The sequence below is a fragment of the Mus caroli genome, chromosome 14, assembly GCF_900094665.2.
Source record: "Mus caroli chromosome 14, CAROLI_EIJ_v1.1, whole genome shotgun sequence".
NCBI classification, from domain to species: Eukaryota; Metazoa; Chordata; class Mammalia; order Rodentia; family Muridae; genus Mus; species Mus caroli.
The window spans coordinates 54660999-54682187 of NC_034583.1; the positions used below are offsets into that span (position 1 = coordinate 54660999).

The following is a 21189-nucleotide window of genomic DNA, read 5'->3' on the forward strand; positions in this document are numbered from 1 at the left end:
GGGCCTAGCCCACTGTGGACAAGACACCCCTAGGCAGGTAGGTCTGAGTTGTGTAAGAAAGAAGACCAAGCAAGCTAAGGGGAACAAGCCAATAAGCAGCACACTCCACCACGGCCTCTGCTTCAGTTCCTCTCCTGGCATCTCTTCATGACTATAACAGAAGTTCTCAACCTGGAGATTCTTTTTGGGGTGTGTGTGTCAAATATCAGATATCCTAGATATCAGATATTTACATTACAATTCATAACAGTAGCAAAATTACAGTTATGAAGTAGCAACAAAATAACTTTATGGTTGGGGGGTCACCATTAACACACGGAACTGTATTAAAGGGTTACAGCATTAGGAAGGTTGAGAACCACTGATCTGTAAAATGTAACTTATCCTCCCCCCACCCCCCAGTAGCTTTTTGTCCTGGGGTTCATCACAGTAATAGAAGCAACAACGACAATTCCAACTAAGAATGCTTCAGATAATGTCGGAGGGCTAGAGTAGCTACTTCTTGTCTGTCTTCGCTGCTATGGTTAACCTGATGTTTCTATCCATGTATTTTAAAATGTCTTGAGCTGGAGAAGTGGCCCAGGGGTTAAGAACACCAGCTGCTCTTCCATGGGATCTGTATTGATCCCCAGCACTGACATGGTGGCTAACAACCATCTGTATCCAGTTCCAGGGGATCCTCTAGGGCCACCTGGTGTACCATAATACAGACGTACATGCTGGCAAAACATCCATAGACATAAAACCATCTTTTTTTTTTTTAAAGTCTAGAATTTATGATTTTGTTATAGAAAACTTCATGAGACTGTTGCCATGTTGGAGTGTGATATTCAGGACCACCTGACTGTGTTGCTAGTCCATGGCTTTCACATTTGGCTCCAGAATGAACGTCCTCCCGGTTGTGAGAGCTGTTTTCTGTGTCAGTGTGATCTTGTTGTGTGAATAACTCTCTCTCTCTCTCTCTCTCTCTTGCTCTCTCTCTCTCTCTCTCTCTTTCTCTCGCTCTACTTTGCACTGGTATTTGCCTCTTTGGTAAGTATATTAAGGGTGTGTGGCCATGCCTAGCTTTTTTAGGGATACAGGCCTAAAAGATCCAGTAACAGACAGGTTTCTAAGCAGTAGGGGCTTGGTATGAACAGTGTGATCCCAGAGCAAGTAGCAGGTCCAAAAACAAAGTTAAGGAATCTGCCCTGTAACAAGACTTCTAAGGTCCATGGGCCCCACGGTGTGGGGGGACACAGCTGTAAGGTTCCTTCCAACATCCCTGAAATGATAAAGGTTGGTTTCCCATGTGCAGAAATGCCTACTAGGTCTGAATCCTGACTGGCTGCCTAAGAGGCTGTGAGAGAGTCATACTGGGAGCACCCTGTTGGAGGCTTCTTGACTTCAGAGCCACAGGCTCCTGTGCCAGCCTGGCTCTCCAAGTCTGTGCCTGCCTTGTATCCTGTGCTTTTTGGTCAGCAAAGTAAGCCTCTGTGAGCCCAGCTTAGATAGTGGGTGTGATAGTTTGTATATGCTCGCCCCTGGGAGAGGCACTAGTAAAAGGTGTGGCCTTGTTGAGTAGGCGTGGCCTCATGGAGTAGGTGTGTCACTGTGGGTGTGGGCTTTAAGACCCTCATCCTAGCTGCCTGGAAGCCAGTATTCCGCTAGCAGCCTTCAGTTGGCACAATGCTTACCTAGTAGGCACAAAATTCTGGGTGGTGGCACATGCCCTTAATTCTAGCACTAGGGAGATGGAGAGAAGAGGAACAGAAGTTTAAGGTCATTTCAAGTTACATTGTAAGTTCAAGGCCAGCCTAAGCTAAAACTCTGTGTCTTGGTCGCTGTTCTATTGTTGTGAACAGACACCATGACCAGGGCAACTCCTATAAAATAAAGAATTGAATTGGCGATTTGCTTAATGCTACAAAGGTTAGTCCATTCTCATCATGGTGGGGAGCATGACAGCATACAGGCAGACCTGGTGCTGGAGAAGCAGTAAGAGATCCATATCCTGATCCATAAACAAAGGGAGTGGGGTGGGAGAGGGGAGAGGCATGGCCTCTTAAACCTCAAAGCCCACGCCAGTGATACACTTAGAGCCACATCTCCTAATCTTTCTGATCCCTTCAAATAGTGTCACCCCCTGATGTCTATGGGTTTAAGTAAGCCCATGTGGGACATTATTCTCTCTCTCTCTCTCTCTCTCTGTCTCTCTCCCACACACACTCCCCTCCCCCCACTCTCTCTCCCTCCCTCCCACCTCTCTTTTGCTTTTTTTCTTTTTTGTTCACTTTACATCCTGGTCACAGCCCTCCCTCCTCCTACCTTCCCAGTCCCACCCTTAACAAATCTCTCCCTCCATTGCCCCCTCCTCTTTTCCCCAGAGAAGGGGAACTGCCCTTGGGTACCACCCCACCCCACTCTGAGGCAATCTAGTCCCAGCAGGTCTAGGCACATTCTCTCCCACTGAGGCTTAACCTGGCAGTCTGAGTTGGGGGGAAGGGGATCCAATGGCAAGAAACAAGAGACAGAGACAGCCCTATTCAAACCAGACCCAGAGCCATTCTTATTCAAACCACCAGACCCTGTCTTAAAACAAATGAACAAACAAACAGAAAAAACAATCAAGAAAAAAGAAAAACAGTATAAAGGCCCACATCTTTAACTCCTGCACTAAGGAGGCAGAAGCTGGGAGACCTCTGGGAATTCAAGGCCAGATCAACAATGCGAAGTTCCAGGCCAGTCAGGGCTCCACAGTGCAGCCCTATTTCAAAAACAACAACAAATTCTCCTCCAGTCTTTAGCTGGCTTACTGAAGAGTGTTTCTCTCTCCTGAGCATTTATACCTATGCCTAACTGTGTTAAAAGATCCAGTTCTGGTTTGTTTCAGATCCACATATGCAGTTAAGGAACAAAGAACAACACATGCCCGTTGTACAACAAAAAGGAATGGGGGTATAGCGGGGTGGGGTGGGCTTCCAAGGACTGGGAAATGAACGTAGTTGTTATTATAGTGGATAAAGGAGAAATGAGGATGGGAAGGATTTTTTGACTTGAAATCCTTGGCATACACTGAACTTAAAAACAGATCTTCTGCCTTTGGATTCAAACTACTAGCCCATTTTCTGTTGCTATAACAAAATATGGGAAAATGAATATTTTATTTTTTAGGGAGAAAGAGCTTCATTCAGTCCACTTTAAAGACTCCGGTGACTGTCACCAGCATCAGCTTCGGATGGCATCGGTGGCTGAAACACAACCCAGAGGAGAAGCAGCCAAGGAATCACTTTATGATCATAAGAGATCAACCTTGTTGTGTAGCCTTGCTTCCTAAGAACCCACTCTTGGAAAACTCACCTGCTCTTCAGGACCAGCACTGATCCCGGCCAAGGGCTTCATGCCTGACCCTGTGTAGTACTAGAGCAGCGTTAAAGGTCCCACCACACCGAGAACCAAGCTTCTAGCACACAAACTTGGGGGCAAACCACAGTGGACTCAGACTGGAACTTAGAACACCTGCTGTCCTGGTCCTCAGGCCCATGCACATTCCACCTGGAACTTAACCCTCATTCTCCCACATTTCCAACTTGCAGGTTTGTGGACTTCAACTCCATAGCTGTGGGAGGCAATGTTGGCAATGTCGTAATCTTTCTCATTCTCCAGAGTACCCTGAGTATCCATCAGCATTCATGGGGGATTTCTGAAGCCACCCCTAAGGCTGGTTGGCTGCTAAAATCCTTGGCAACTCAAGCCTTTATATGAAGTGGCATGTTTGCATCCTAATTTACATCCTCCTGCGTATGTTAGCTTTTCTCTATATTTATAGTGCTTAATAAAATATAAACAATAAAATATAAATGTGACTATTTAGGGAATGGTATATTCAGTACAGACACAATTTACTGTCAAATATTTTCAATTCATGGTTAGCTCAGTCACCAAATGTGAAACCCTCAGATACAGTATACACAGGGATTTGGTCTTGGCCAGGAGTGCTGGAGCAAGTCTCCCTTAGATACAGAGGGATGGGTGTAGTTAAGATGAGGACACTAGCGTGGAACTTAAGAGTGGGAAAGGTGGGTACTCGGACACAGAAGCACACAGAGGTTTTCCCCTTGGCTCTGGTTAAAGCAAAGATAAGCCAGGGAATGCCAACGACTGGCTGCCAGGAAGCTGTTTAAATTGCTAATCAGGGAAGAGTCCTACCTGCAATGTGTTTTCAGAGTATTTTGTGATTTTTTTTTCCTACCATTTCATCTCTTATTGCTGTCTTCCATGTTGAGGGGTTGGGTGTTTTGTTTCATTTTCATAGACTATGTTTTTATTTCCTTTTCCTTTTTTTATTGTTCTCTGTATTTTCTGACTACAATGAAAATTAAAATGGCAATTGTCTTAGGGTTTTTATTGCTGCAACAAAACACCATGACCAAAAACCAAGCTGGGGAGAAAAGGGTTTATTTGGCTTATACTTCCACATTGCTGTTCATCATCAAGGGGAGTCAGGACACGAACTCAAACAGGACAGGAACCTGGAGGCAGGAGCTGATGCAGAGACAATGGAGGGGTACTGCTTACTGGCTTGCTCCCTGTGGCTTGCTCTGCCTGCTTTCTTGTAGAACCCAGGTCCACCAGCCCAGAGATGACACCACCCACCATGGACTGGGCCCTCCCCCATCAATCACTAAGAAATTGCCCTATAGTGAGACTTTCTGGAAGCAGTTTCTCAGCTGAGGTTCCTTCCTTCCAGATAGCTCTAGCTTGTGTCCAGTTGACCTAAGACCAGCCGGCACAGTAGCTGTGATGATCAAGAATCATCTGAAACCAGCTAGGGGACAAACCTCTGGCCACTCCTGTGAGGGATCACCTAGATGTGCCAGCCTTTCAGACGGTCTGTGGAGACTATTTTGGTTATGCTAGTTGATGTGAAAGGCCCATCTTAATTGTGGTCATCCCAAGAGCATGTGTGCAGGGGCATCAGTGTGCACAGATGGAGAAGACGGTCAAGGAGTATTTGGCAGAGCCTCTGTGTTTTGCAGATGTGGATATGATGTGACCAGCTGTTCAAGCTCCAGCTGCCCTGGCCTCCTCCTCATGATGGACTGGGGACTGTTCCTTGAACTGTGATTATACACTCTCTCACCCTTAAGTTTGTTTTTGTCAGGGTAGTCTATCACAGCAATAGGAAACACAGTAACCTGGAGCTACAAAAAAAAAAATCTATAACTTGAATTAACGTTCTAATCGTTTAGAAATAGCATGGAAGCTCCATCACTAGGTTGCTCTGTTCTCCATCCTTCCTCACGAGTGCCCCTGAGCTTTCTGCATAATACAGATTAAACGTTGTGCATGCCTTTATTCTTGCACGCGTGTGAATTGTGAAGTCACAACCCAAACTGCAATCCTCTCTTTACTCACTTGCTTATTCCTATCAAAGATAAACATCTGCTCACCCAAGTCCGAGCTATTTTCTAGCACCCTTTTATTTCACCCTGAAGGTCTCCAGTGAGCAGTCTCCAAAGGTCACTTCTAGTGGTCATCAACTCCTTAACATAGATAACAATCTTGTCTTTTTAGTCACATATTAAAAAACACATTTACAAATTAAAGTCACAATAGCAATGATTTTTATGTTTGTCCTTGTAATCACATATGCTGGAGACATGCTTTTTCCCCCTCAGTTTTCCTTTATCTAGGAATATCTGAACTTCTCCCTTATTTTTCACAGATATATAATTCTCAATATCATACCATTGGAACTGTGGGCTCTGTGGCTTTTGATGAGAAACTAGTTGATAATTTCTTGCTGAAGGTCAGTAATAAGTTTTTTTCTGACTGCTTTCTGAATGGTGTGTGTGTGTGTTGTGTGTGAGACAGAGAGAGAGAGAGAGAGAGAGAGAGAGAGAGAGAGAGTGTTCATGGTTTCAGTACAATGGGTCTTGGCACAGGGGTTTGGAGCTTATACTTTGGAGGCTGTCTAGCTTCTTGATTTTGTTTACTTACGCCTTTCATCAAATACTCAAGAGTGCTCAGGCCTTCTGTGCACTTCTGCTCCTTGCTGGGACTCCCATTATCCATCTGCTGTCTACTTAACGATGCCACAGGTCCACTCACGTTCTTTCTGTTCACACACTGGATAATTTGTTCTCCAGCTCTGCTGACCCTTTCTTCTTCTAGATCAAACATTCTTAAACAGTTTTTACTAAGTCTTTCATTTCAGGTGTAATTTTCAGATCCAAGATTTTCATTTTCTTTCTCTAATTTATTTCCATATTTTATTTTATTTTTTTTCATTTTGCTGAAAGGCTATTTAGTACCTTGTCAATGTTTTCCTTTGATCCTTTGAACACATTTAAGCTGTTTACTTGTTTTATCAATGTCCGGACTTCCTCCTATATAATGTAGTTATTTTCTATTTATTTTGTTCTCTTGAATAAACTCTAATTTAAAAAAAAAAAAGACTTATTATTATATGTAAGTACACTGTAGCTGTCCTCAGACACACCAGAAGAGGTTATCAGATCCCATTACAGGTTGTTGTGAGCCACCATGTGGTTGCTGGGACTTGAACTCAGGACCTTTGGAAGAGCAGTCAGTGCTCCCAACTGCTGATCCATCTCTCCAGCCCCTGAATAAACTCTAATTAAATTCTTAGCCTGTATTGTATTTTTGTTGAAATGGGATATTTGATTATAATGGAAACCAGATGCTCAGTCTTCTATGGTATTTATAGTTGTTATTGTGAAAGGTTCTTCGGTTTCTTTAAAATACCACCCACCCTTAATACTACTGAAGGCTGTGGTAGTCTGTAACTTTAATTTTTTTCAAATGCCTATTTTTAATGATGGTTCTTAAACACTTTAACCTTCCTTTTAGCCCACCACCCACCAGAGATAGTGGAAAAGAAAGGATACAGGGGAAATGATCAAGAGTGGGAAATGGGAGAATTGGAAGAGAGAGGAGAAGGCACCTGTCTTAGTTAGGGGTTTATTGCTGTGAAAAGACACCATGACCAAGGCAACTTTTTTTTTTTCCTCTTTCTTTTATTGGATATTTTCTTTATTTACGTTTCAAATGTTATCCCCTTTCTAGGTCTCCCCTCGAGAACCCCCATCCCCCTGTCTCTCCACCACCCACCCACCCAGTCTGGCTTCCCATCCTGGCGTTCCCCTAAACTGGGGCACCGAACCCCCTCAGGTCCAAGGGCTGCTCCTCATCCTTATGTCCAACCAAGTCATCCTCTGCCACATACACGGCTGGAGTCATGGGTTCCTCCATGTGTACTTTTTGGTTGGTGATCCAGTCCCCGGGAGCTCCGGCGATCTGGCCAACTGACACTGTTGCTCCCTCCATGGGGCTGCATCCCCCCTCAGCTCCTTCAGTCCCTTCTCCAACTCCTTCATCAGGGACCCTAATCCCTGAGCTCAGTCCAGTGGTTGGCTGCAAGCATCCACTGCTGTATTTGTCAGGCTCTGGCGGAGCCTTTCTGGAGAAAGCCATATCAGGCTCCCATCAGCAAACACTTCCTGGCATCCACAATAGCGTCCAGGTTTGGCTAATGTATAAGGGATAGATCCCCAGGTGGGGCAGTCTCTGGATGGCCTTTCCTTCTGTCTCTGCTAAGGTAGCTCTTTTAAGGACATTTAATTGGGGCTGGCTTACAGGTTCAGAGCTTCAGTCCATTATCATCAAGGCGGGAGCATGGTAGCATCTAGGCAGGCATAGTACAGAAAGAGCTGAGAGTTCTACATCTTCATCTGAAGGCTGCTAGCAGAATACAGCTAGGATGCAGGTCTTAAAGCCCACACCTACAGTGACACACCTACTCCAACAAGGCCACACCTACTCCAACAGGGCCATACCTTCTAATAGTGCCACTCCCTGGGCTGAGCATATACAAACCTTAACAGCTCCGAGAGGAGATGTACCATGAGCACATGGCCAGGAGAAACAGCAAGTATTGAGGAACACCGCCGGGGAGGCAGCCAGGGCAGCAGTCAGAAGAGTAGATTAGGGGTTACCCTCAATAATTGTCATAGCCAAATAAAATAACCATAGTCTGAGTCTCATATATTTGTAAGCTAGTTGTGGATAAGCTTATATTGATTCAATTACACCTGGGGCTTGATGGTCATATGGTGTAGGCAATGGGTGATCCAAGTTTTGTGAGAGACTGTCTCAAAAAGTGAGGTGCAGAATGACTCAAGAAGACACACAAGCCGGGCAGTGGTGGCACACGCCTTTAATCCCAGCACTTGGGAAGCAGAGGCAGGTGGATTTCTGAGTTCGAGGCCAGCCTGATCTACAGAGTGAGTTCCAGGACAGCCAGGGCTATACAGAGAAACCCTGTCTTGAAACAAAACAAAACAAAACAAAACAAAACGAAGACACACAGATCAGACTCCAGCTCATATACACACATGCATACCCCCTCCCCTAATATCCTGTGCCCACAGGTTTTTGTTAGTCTCACTGTGATGCTAATTACATCAGTTATGGTGATGATCTTTTCATCTCATGGGTCTCCTACACTTAACAGCTGGCATTTTACCTTCCTTCATTGACTTATCTTTATTAATATACTCAGTCATTAGTATTTACAATATACAATCTTAAATGGAAAAATGCCTCTTTGCAGGTAAGTCATATCTAAGGCTTACTTGCATATTCTTTAGCAAAATAACAGTAGTAATAACACATACACACACACACACAGAGCACTGATAGCAAATGCAAGAATGTTCTTATTCACTACAGAAGACATCACTGTACAGTTTCACCCATCTTAAATTGTAAAAAGAATACGAAGTAATGGATCAGCATTAACCAAGCACTGGTTACTCTTCCAGATACCCAGGTTCAAGTCCCAGCATCCACATGGCAGCTCATAACTGTTTGCACCTCAAGCCCCAGGGGCTCTCATGCTCTCTCTGGCCTCCTTGGAAACTGTATGCATATAGTACAGGCACACATGCAGGCAAAACAGCCATATAAAGCAGTAATAGTAATAATAATAATAAAAGTACAGCAATTTCAACTGAAGCAGAACTAAAAGCCCTCACAAATCTTTCAGAGATGGTAAAAACCAGATTCCATACAGCAACATTTGAATACTAATTTTATTATTACTATCAAGAAATTTAACACCAGCATCTATGTAACAGTCCTCTGAGGCAGAGGGAGAACATGACACAAAAATACTATGCAGCAAACAGTACCATACTCAAGAGGCTATTTCTCACAAACCAACTCAGGGGAGCTGGCTCCAGTTACATGACATAAATCAACTCATTACTAACTGAACATTATGGATATAAGTAAAATGTCGGGCAGACTTTCAAACGCTTAGACTTTTCCCTAAGAGTATATGTGTGCACACAAATGTGCACAGAGAGACATACAATACAAACACTGTTCTGTAAGCATTCTCAAGTTTCAGCAAAGCATACATTTCACGCACGTTTTGCCACACAGTGCAACTTTATTGTTTAAGACACAAATGATAGTGCACTTCCATCTAAAGAGCCACATTCAGATACAGGGTGCAATCCTTATGCTCGGCTATTGAAGAAACACACGTTCTTTTTCTAAATTAAGTTGTGCAAGTACAATTATTTTTAATGTAACCCTACAAATCTCTAAGGACTAAGCAACAGGTTCTAGGTTTGCTTGTGGGAATATCTCACCTTCCCCAAGCCCTGCAGTTTAAAGTGGATCCAATGTCTTAAGACAACAGCACGGGCAGTGCTACACATTGCCACCTCATCACAAGTCACGGCCAACCCTTGACTCGCAGGAGGCTAAAGAGAAAAGTTATCAACGTCGGCTCCATGAGGGTAATGCGGCACCTACAGGGAGCTCCAACTGCTCACTACGTGCAAACTTTGCACTTCTGCAAGGCTGTTCATCTTAAGAGTCAGACGAGTTCAGAGGTTTACAACCTAGTCCTATAATCTCGGGTTTCCTCTGGGATGGCTGTGCAAAGGAAGCAGCTGCTATGGACAGTGGATTACGAGACACAGTGAGAGCAGAACCAAATTTATTAGAGTAAAAGTTTGGAAACTTACAGTAGAAAGGACATTTTGCACTCTGTACCATCTGCCAGTAAATACAAATGGAGAAACCAGTCTCGTCACACGCTCTGTTGAGATGATGGCTGTTCCAGCTTTGGAGTGAGTTCTGTCTTCGGCCAAACACTGCAAGAAAGTCATCTTGAGACACAATGAGAACCGCTACTATAATCTGTACCAGATGTGCCCAGTGGCATCACCTGTTGGTGAAGGTCAAAGCTTCCAGAATCTGGTAGGGGTGGGGACTAGAGTGACCCCTGCCCTCACACAGTTGTCACTAGCATCTGCACAGACCAGCTTTATGGCCTCAGCTTCATGTGAAATCCCATAAGCAAGCCTACCAGTGACAATGGCTCCACCCCAAACCAGACCCTTCCCAGGGGCCACTCTAAGGATTGAGATGTGGAGAAAGGCTCTGCCCCAGTTTTCACACTGGGAGATTAAATTCTGGTCAAATCTTTCCTGTGACTTCATTAGCACAAACCAAACCCTGAGCAAATCAAAGGGTAAACTCCCACTAAATCTCATTTTTCAGAAATGATATGCAGCAGTAAGACCCAACTGTGTCAGGTCTCAAATTCAGAGTTTAGACCCTAGATTTAGAATTTTCAGATGATTATCTGCTACCATCTTCCCATATTTGGTGAAAAGATTACACTCAAATTCTGTCTTTTGACATTCTAACTTTTCCTTAAAATAAATGTGTGTTAAGACCATTTGGATTTATTATTTCTGCTTTTCTCTTCATTGCATAAAATAAAAAAATTACTGATGTCACTGTAAAGTCTTGCCAACAAAGAAGTTTCCAGTTTCTTAGATGATCAAGTAACTCTGGTTTTCTGATTTTCAAAAAATTACAGACTTAAACTCAAGCATCTTTGCACTGCTGATACAGGAGGGCCACAGCCTCTGAGACCTTCCCACAGAGTCTGTGGCCTGCACTGTGAAATCCCCCTCAGATGTAAGCAGAGACCATGGGTATGAGGGGACCCAAGGGGTCACATGATTCCTGATTCTTACATGGCTCCACTTGCTCATGAATTGTACCTCCATCTTCTTCACCAAAGGTTTTAGAGCCATGGTCATTCAGGCAATTCAGCATCACACTGACCCAGTTTCCTGAGTGTAGCTGCTGCATTTATTCACTGCATCCAAAGCAAGGATAGAGACAACGTTACACCATAAAACCCCAACTCAGTGCTAACACACCTGTGTTTAACCGAGCTCTTGAGTTTGGTAAACTGTAGTGTTTGCTTTATTAAATGACCCTTGGAAAGTGGAACGATACCAAAGTTTGCTTTTAAAGCTGATATTTAGATAATCTCTATTTATAAATCAATACTAAATGCAAGCTGGTCAAAAACAGTGATGACTGCTGTTTTCATGGGAGACAGAAAACGGCAAAGGTTCTGGAACACAGGAGTTATGACTCAGGAATGCACAGAGAGCGTTCATCAAGCACAATGTCTTGTCTAAGCACATGGGGGTGCAGCAGAGCTCTCCCTGACCAGACATAATAATTTTCCCACATCTCTGTGCATAGAAGCCTTAAGACTGGTCCACAGCAGTGGGAATCACTTTTTAAGAACTACAAAGGAAAAAAATCTCTAGATGGTTTTTCTTATGGATCAGCTGAGAAATTGAGGACTTCACACATGGCTGAGAAAAAAAATAGGAGAAAACCTGGGCAGTGGTAGAGTGATAGATGGGGATGGTGACTGAGCAGCCCCCAAGGAATCCAGGCAATTTCTTCTTTGAAATTCACATAAGCCAGGCCTTCAGAATGACAGCCTTGCATGTGCTCCACTCCTCAATGAGCCAAATAATAGGTCAAGAGTAGAGCTAAGCTTAGAAGTACCAGTGGGCAAACCCACGAGCAGATTTGGGACTGCTGACTGGTGCCTGGCCACTGCCACAAGTCAAAGGAAAGAGGAAGGAAGAGGAGGCAGGGCAACTGGAGATGGAAAACAGTGGTCACCTTCCAGTGCTTCAGCAGGGCCCACACACCCTGCTAGAGTCTTAGCCTCACTCTAAGGTAGGCTGCCAGGAACCCACTAGATATCATAGCTCAGAATGGCCTCAAACTTAAATCCTCCTGCCTCAGCCTTCCAAGTGCTGGGATTAGAGGGGTGCCACCCACAGAGGTTCTATTTTCGCCTTGATACACAATTCAAAGAGGGGCCAGGAAAAGATGAAGTTGACATGACTTTAAAAATTACTCTGCAAGTATGCTTTTCTAGAAATGACAGCATTTGCAACAGCAAGCAGCTGGCACCTGCCACGAGACAGGCAGCTGCAAAGCACCAACCCACAGGCATGCAAGGGTGCAGCACCCAGGGCTAACTGCAACACTGCAGCCACTGCAGCCCTGCTGCTGACACAGCACGGTCTCAAGCAGCTGTGCCACTTTTCTAGCTCCCCAATCCAGCGCAATCCTGTTTGCCTAACACAGGACAGATTTGCAAATGACTCACACTGACATCAAAGTCTAGCTGTAGTACAAGTCAACTCTTAAAATATTTAAAAGTAAAATAAGTCACATGGAAGTAAATACCAACCAGTGCAGCAAGAACCCAGACCTCTGGCTCACGGGTGCTGTCCGTGCTGTACAGTTCTGAAAAGTGAATGCTAGTCAAGTGATGGCTTCATTCACACCCATTGCTCAAAACACATTTTGTATGTATGGTCAGAAACCTGAAAAGTCCATGCAATAGTAGCACATGGCTACCAGTAAGGAATTCTACTTCAGTTCTCTAGGGCACACACTTTTAGTGTCAACTTGCAAATTTATCTTTTCTTAATGAAGTTATCAGAGGACCACATCTGTTGCCCTTGACACAGATTTATCACAAATAACTGTTCTGGTTTTCCTCCTTGACAAAACAGGCTTTGTTAGTCCAAAACTGTTTTAAAAAAGAATGGTCTTTTTATAACTGGGAGTGGAGGATAGGGGCAGGATGACATGTTAAACATACAATTGTGGCTTCCCAATTATTTCCATTTAAAAAAAGAAACACCTCTATACTTGAATGCAAATAAGCCTGGCCCATGTTGTAGATGGATTCTTAACTAGTCTGGACCACTGGTGAGAAACTAGAGATGGAGAACAGCATAGGGCATAGGTATCATATATGTAGTGAGGTGACAGCACCACCTGCTCATTAAGTGGAGGGCCTAACAGGCCATATCTGTGTGTGAGTGACTGCCACCTTGCAGTGCTTAGAAGGCCATTACATTACAGGGATCCCGCACCTACAGCCAAGTTCAAGGCTACTGTGTACATGAACTGAAGGGCAAACAGAGGGAGAGACGACTCAGGACTAGACAGGTCCTCAGGACAGGTAGGCGATCTTTCAAGGACTCTCTCGTAGCCCATCCTCTGTTTCCAATTCAGCCAACTGCCTTCTCAGGACATTGACCTTGGCTTGTAACTCCTTGTTATATTCAATGATGTTAACCATTTCCTCATATGCTTCATCCAGATACTTAGAGGATCTGCTCCAGCGTAAGAAGATTCCTGTAGAATCCGGGAATGAAAAACAGGAGTAGGATATTCAGAGAAGCACTGTGTCCCTGGTAACTCCATGCACTGTACAGTTTCCCACAACTCATGTTATAGTTGTCTAAACTTTTGTTTTGCAGCATTACAAATTGAGTCCAGGACCTTACACTTAACAGAAAAATGCTCTACTATGGAACAACAGCTCTTCCTGATTTTGAGAAACAGGTCTCACTAAATGGCCCAAGCTAGCCTGAAACTTGTGATCCACCTATCTCAGCCTCCAAGCAGCTAGGATTCCAGACATGCACTACCACACCTGGCTTACCTTGTGCCTCACAATACTCTACACAGACTCTTCAGTAACTGAAAGAATCCACACAGTAGCAAAGAACTGCAGTTGTCATGGAGGTGTTTACTGGTTATAACCAGAAACACTGTTGTTATATGCTCATGAAAATAAGCCGGTAACTTAAGAGTGCCACGAAGTCTTTACTTTCATAATCAAAGTCACCCATTTTACAACTGCAGACTTCTATTTGGTCTGGGGATTGCCTGCATGAGTGAAACCCTTCTCACTGGGATAGTGATGGTGGCGGTAACATCAGAGGCACAGGCTGTTACTTACACCTCAACATCAATAACTCACATCACGCTACACCGTTAGTCATTGTCCAGCTCCACAGGGAACTGCTCCTCTCCTCAGACAACCACCACTGGCTCACTGTGGACAGAAGGGGTGCTTGTCATCTCAGGTGACTGACTCCAGAATGGCTCCTGGGTATTACATTCTTGGATGCTGAATCCTTTACATCAAATGACAGTGTTTGTTTTTAATCTATGCACACAAGCATCTCAAGATATCTGTCCTATTCAGTGTGGACACTGTAAATACTTATGGTACTGTGCTGCTTAGAAAATGTGAACTAGAAACTAACCTGCCACAGGACACACTTTTTTTTTTTTTTTTTCCTAAGACAGGGTTTCTCTGTGTAGTCCTGGCTGTCCTGGAACTCACTCTGTAGACCAGGCTGGCATTGAACTCAGAAATCCACCTGCCTCTGCCTCCCAAGTGCTGGATTAAAGGCGTGTGCCACCACTGCCCGGCCAGGACAAACTTTTTGAAATATCCAATCCACAGCTGGTTCTGGCTGTGCATGTGAACTTCACAGACACAGAGGCCAAATGCTTAGAGAAAGCTGGCTCGTGTTGTTGTTTTTATTCCACAACTACATGTCTACTACTCTTGGATCAGAAGTCACTATGAACGCCTCCTAGGATGTAAGCACACAGCAGTTGTGTTTCCTCCACCACTTTATCTCTGGAGCCCCACTCCGGACAGGGCATTTGTCTCCAACAGCTGGCCTCTCATTTCAGTGATTAAGTATGACAGTGGCTTTTAAGTAAACTGCCTTGGAAAATGAAAGTTATTACATTTTATTCAGATGATGTATGCATGTGTGTGTGTGTATGTGTGTGTGTGTGTGTGTGTGTGTGTGTGTAAGTCAGAGGACAAGCTGCAAGAGCCAGTAGGTTCTCTACTTCCACCACATGAGTCCTGGGGACAGAACGCGGATTGTCACTGAGCTACTTCACCAGCCCCAAAACCTTTACAAAGGAAGAAAAGTGGCAATCTCTCGTTTAGGAAATTATTTATTCTGTGACTACAACAATCCAGAGAGTAAGCAGAGAGGTTCTGCCCCATCACAGATTTAAATCCCAGGGGCTGCTCAGGGAACCTCGACACTGATGGAGGCATTTAGCTTCCCTGCACTCTAAGGAGGGAGGCACCCAGCCTGAGGAGGAAGATGCACTTAGCAGACATGCCAAGAGGAACAAGAGGCAGTCCAGAGAGAGCACCACCCGATGGGCAAATCACTTTCTATACATGAGCTATCCCAAGAGTACCACAGTTACTACAAGTTGTCAACAGACACAAACGAAAACCTAGGAGAACTTCCCAAACAATAGCCTCTTTGTATGTATGGTACTTCGTGTAAACAAGCATGAAGATGCACTCACTGTCTTCAAAGTGATTACTAAGTTAATGGAACATCTACTGTGCCACTGGAAAGAACACCTAATATACACTATGTGATATATGGTCTTTTAAAAAACAAAACAAAACAAAAAAAGCTTTGCTCTTTAAGGAGATTAGCTTCATGTGAAAACTCACACGTAAGATGCTGTTTTAGACTACAGTTAGGAAAGCATCATGAATTGCTACTCCACATGAACAGTGGTTCCCATAGCGCCCACTGGTGTGCTGTGCTGACTTACACATCCTACTGGAATGACTGTGTGACACCATTTAACACTCATTCAATTGTAATGATGCTTAAGAAATGAAACAGATAGAAGAACTTAAAATTCGTTCATGTCCCAGCTGTCTACCAACTCCTGTCAAAGCATCCCTGTTAGTCAGCGGTCATGCCACACTGAGAAACCAGTAACACCCATACACAGGTCTGTGGGTTACCAGCTGACCATCTTCAAAAACCCAACTACTGTGGCATGTGACCCCAGGCCAGCTCAGGGCACAGCTTGCTGGATGTGACTCTCTGCACACAGTGGGGTAGTTACCTTCCCACAGCTGAAGACTCTGTGGCGCCACAGAAGGCCAGATGACCAGGTTGTTGGCTTCAAAGAGTGGATTGGTGAATTTACTCAGCTCGCTGGGCCGATTGACCCATGACCACAAAGACATTGTTTTCTGTTGTAGCTTCAACTTACATCTGCTCAAAAAAGAAAATCACCATTAGAGTCATTAGTGTCTAAGAACTACCCGTAAGTGCTCATCCTAACAGGTCTTGTACTAACTCCCCCTGTGACATAAAATAAGACTCTTAGTAGAGAAACAAAATGATTAAGGATGAGAACTATCTGTCAAAAGCAACTTCTGTGAAGCTCCTAAACCTTCTGCAAGTGGCAGTGGCTGACACTCAGGGCCTGGGGACAATTCCCAGGTAAACCAGGAGCCAGAAGACCTGTACTGAGGTTTATATCTGCTTTACTTTAGAGTATACATCTGTGGTCGCAGGGATGCGATTGTCCTGAGAGGGCACTGTGAGCTACCCAATCAGAGTGCTAGGAGCACAGTCTTCGTCCTCTGCGAGGGCGGTATGAGCTCCTCACGGCCGAGCCACCTCCAGCCCCAGGCCACACTTTTGATGGCTTAGCGGCTATCTCTGGACAGTTACTTAATTTCTCTGCATCTTATTCTCCTAAACTATGGAAGAGGAAGGAGGGCATACTTGGTTATATCATAACTTGTCTCCCAAATATATGAAACTGTGATCATACAGCAAGACACTAACATGAAAATGGCTGTCTAATCTGTTCCGAGATTTTAAGCTGTGTATCAACTAATTTTAATCCAGCAGCAGAAAGCCTAGGGTTCCCTCTCACCGAGTGCATGCTTGGCACATGAGGTGTCTGTACTTGGCAAAATTTAATTTGTGCTTCACTGCAGATTCTTCCTCTTCCTCCTCCATTTTCTTCTTCTCCTCTTCTTTCTCCTCTTCCTCCTCCTCCTTCTTTTTTTTTTTTTTTTTGGTTTTTCAAGACAGGGTTCTAGCCCTGACTGTCCTGTCCTGGAACTCACTTTGTAGACCAGGCTGCCCTTGAACTCAGAAATCCACCTGCCTCTGCCTCCCGAGTTCTGGGATTAAAGGCGTGCGCCACCACTGTCTGGCAAGATTTATTTAAGGTATCAGTACACTGTAACAGTCTTTAGACACACCAGAAGAGGGCATCAGATACGATTACAGATGGTTGTGAGCCACCATGTGGGTGCTGGGAATTGAACTCAGGACTTTGGAAGAGCAGCCAGTGCTCTTACCCACTGAGCCATCTCTCCAGCCCAGCATTCACACACACCCAAATCCCAATCTCTCTTGGGAAGAGACCGTGTGTGAGCTCACTCACCTTTCACTTTCATTGTTGCCCAGGAATGTCCCAAACTGTGAAGCATAAGCATGCTCAAAGAGCATGATGAGAAAATGCTCATTAAACTCAAAGGAGCAAGGGAACTGCCGGAGGATCTGCCACACGCAGTCCAGGAAGAGAAGAAACACGGGGGCCTCCCACTTCTGCTTGCTGCTGCAATAGGCTGACTGTGCACAGCGCTGTTGGAATGGGTGACCAGCCTAGCGGAAACGACAGAAATGATCCCATTATGGTACACCCGAGAACACAGTTCAAACAATCCCAGGGCACTTCTACTTCCTGGGATACCACAAAGGCAAGGTAGCTCCTGCCTGGTTGAGCTTCTGGGTTAAAATGGCTAATTTCTGCAACTAAGGAAAGTGATGATTTCCACACCCTTGGCAAAGTTGTGCAGTGAGACGAACTTGGAGACTGAAAATGTCCTTCAGACAGTAAATGCAAGGTGAAGCTTAAGTAATGACAGATTTATAAAATCCTTACACTTCATTTTAGCTACTGCTCAAGGTGTGGCTGTTAACAGTCTTTTTCCCTCCCGAGACAGGGCTTCTCTGTGTAGCCCTGGCTGTCCTAGAACTCACTTTGTAGACCAGGCTGGCCTCAAACTCAGAAATCTGCCTGTCTCTGCCTCCCAAGTGCTGGGATTAAAGGCGTGTGCCACCACGCCTGGCCTGTTAACAGTCATTTTATCGCATTACATTAATAAGGCAGTGGTGTGTCCTAGGGAGAAACACAAAAACAGGATAAGAGTTTCTAATGACAACCACAGGATATGAAGGGAATGAATCAACTTCATGTGTTTAAGGAGGCTCTGTTCTCAAATACATCATGAAAGTGATGACCTTTAACTGGATCTTAAAGGAAGTGTAGGCTGGAGCAGGATGGACAAGAGGCAGACTGTGTGGAAGTCCAATCTCATGGTCACAGTCCCACCGTCCCTCCTGCTTGCTTATCTGTATCAAGACTCAGCTCATGGAAAGCCTTCTATGTCTAACAGTCTTTCTATTTTCCACATTGGTAACAAACACAAGTTGAAGATCCCTTGTCTGACTGGGACCAGAAGTACTCTGGCTCCAGGGTTTTTCATGGTCTGACAAGTGTGTGTGCAACATGATATATTTTGGGGATGGAACCTAAGCCTCACATCACACACCTTATCCCCAGCCTGAGGGTGGTTCTGAGCAGCCTGACTCCACACCCGAGTTCCCACTGCTGTAATCACAGACCTGAGGAGTCAGCATTGTGGAGCACTGGGGATTTTCACACCGGGGATGCTCAACCTGCACAAGTGTGAGTAATCTAAACAGAGAGATGCTGGGCAGGGCTGCGGCTCCGTGGTGGGTCGACTGCTTATGTGTATGCAGACCCAGTTCAACAAACAGCATGGGAGACTGAGAAACTGGAAGTTAATGATAAGTCTAAATTCTTATTTGGGTGAAGGTAGATTATCTGACTCACCGAAAATTAAACATACAACTTAAAATTTTTCAATGATCAAGCTGTCATGCATAGTGTTAGCACCACAAGTGAGACTTCAATTCCAATGCCTGGCATCCCTCCCGTGCCTTCCCAGCTGCGCTCTCACCTGCAGCCACTCCCTCTCTATCAGGGCCTCAAAGCCTCGGATGGTCCTGCTTCTTGGTTCCAGGATGATCTGGGCCAGAGAAGTCACCTGCAGTGTGGAATCAGTTCCTTCTGTCCCATGAATCAACACTGATGCACCTTCCCTGCAAGGAAAACCCAGAGTACAGATGGGAAACTCCGTAATAATGGACACTTCCTGTACCATCAGTAGGATACAGAGTCTAAATGAGATACTGGACAGATGAGAATTTTCTTGAGGAAAACATGAGACTAAAATAAATCCCAAACTTCATATAGCAAGAATTCTTTTGCACCAACAAATCTCACAGGACCCTTCAACTGACCTCTAGCCCTTTACAAAATCACAGACAGCCCCTGTCATAGCAGGGATAATTGCCTTCACTGCTTTAGTGGCTGAGCAAGCTGTTCCCATCAAACTTATAACCAGGGAGGCCAAGCACACGCTACCTGTCAATGCACTGGGCCGCCAGGCAGGCGGTGGTCAGAATCTCCTTGATGTGTGTCAGCCAATTGGAGGCCTCCAACTTGCCGAGCCACCGGTCCATGTTGTGGGTTTGTTCATTACATGCTTCCACGAGTTTGATTAGGCTCTCCTGAAGAACATGGTATCTTTTAAAACAAGAAAGAGAACGTTACAGGAAGAAAGACAGATAAAACAGAATGATACAGAAAACAAATCCAAATCCATCTTCTGTGCATTTGGTGGCAAAGCAATGCAGAACACTTACAGTGCTATGCAGCAAACTGAGGACTATGGACTGAAAATGACCTTTAGCACCACTGCAAAGATGCTTCAATGTCTCACGACAAACTCTTCCTGCTGAATGAACAGCGGAGGGAGGCCCAGTCCACGATGCTGGGTTACCTGGGAAGGCAGAGGCCAGGGCCTTGCCCTGTGACCATCTGATCCCAAGACTTGGGTAAACTTACATCTGATGCTAGAGCTGCTAAATGATCTAGGTCTCAGCAGTAACACCCAGGACCAGCACAGCTCCTATTCATTTTAGCTCCAAAACCCCCTTGCCCCCAACCCCCACCTGCTACTCCCTGAAGAACTTGTAAATCCCTCCTTTAAGGAGAAGCAAGCAGGTGGAGGAAACACAAGGAGGAACCAGGAGAGATGAACCTCTAAGCCTTCTATGTAGGAAGATGTAATTAGATGTAGCAAATCTGTTCTGCTAGTCTGGCAACAGCTGACACACGGTAAGAGCTCAGGACTGAATTTAAAAAGACTGCTATCTAGTAAGGCTCATCTGTGCTTATTCAACATGAGATTTTTTTTTTTTTTTTTGCTTATCTTACACAATTCAATGAAGACTTGGGTGGAGCTCATTTGCTTAATATACCCAAGCCTTGTCTTCAGTTGCCACACATACACACACACCAAAAAGTGAGTTGACTAAAATTGAAAACTCATTAGCTAAATTAAATAATTTAAAAAGAGAGCAAATTCAAGTAATCTAATGAGCATGACAGGAGGAGACACCGCAGCTGATAGCACAGGAGTGGAAGGCGCAGAGGAGTGGCATAGTGGCAGGCCTTTATTTAATCCAGGTAGGCAAACTGAATAATAAGGGCAGGCAGATCTCTGTGAGTCTGAGGCTAGTCTGGTCTACGTAGTGAGTTCCAACTCTGCCAGGGTTACACAGTGACATCCTGCCTCAAACTGAGAAAGAAAAAAGGATTGTGGACTCCTATGAGCAATCATATACCACAAACTGATTACCCTAAAAAAATGAGAAAATGGGGAAACAGAACTGCCAAGACCGAATCATGAAGAAACAAAAACAAAAACATGAACAGTACAACAAGTTAGCAGCAACAACAACAACAACAACAGAGTCAGTAACCAAAACCAGGAATCTGCAATCAAAGAAAAGCCGAGGTCCTGAAGGGTTCCCAGGCCATGGAACACGTGAAGAACTAAATGTCAGTCCTGCCCGTCTTCCGAAAGCCTGGAGAGAGTGCCATGAATCTACCTATTAGGCCAACTCAGGTATCAAAGCCAGACAAGGACAAATAAGACAAGATCACAAGCCGAGCATGGTGGCACAGGCCTTTAATCCCAGCACTTGGGAGGCAGAGGCAGGC

At 44.7% G+C, this 21189-nt stretch overlaps 1 protein-coding gene across 1 annotated transcript in view; it reads right to left on the reverse strand.

Annotated features, from left to right (window-relative positions):
- Positions 1–10001: 10001 nt before the first annotated feature.
- Positions 10002–21189, reverse strand: part of Mtmr9 (myotubularin related protein 9) — a 24207-nt gene continuing 13019 nt past the window's right edge. The window contains exons 6-10 of the mRNA XM_021181913.2: positions 19546–19707; positions 19079–19220; positions 17476–17696; positions 16132–16283; positions 10002–13566 (exon numbers count right to left, since the gene is read on the reverse strand). Of these exons, the coding sequence (XP_021037572.1) occupies positions 13403–13566; positions 16132–16283; positions 17476–17696; positions 19079–19220; positions 19546–19707 (841 nt within the window). The 3' untranslated portion in view covers positions 10002–13402. The remainder of the gene's footprint in view (positions 13567–16131; positions 16284–17475; positions 17697–19078; positions 19221–19545; positions 19708–21189) is intronic.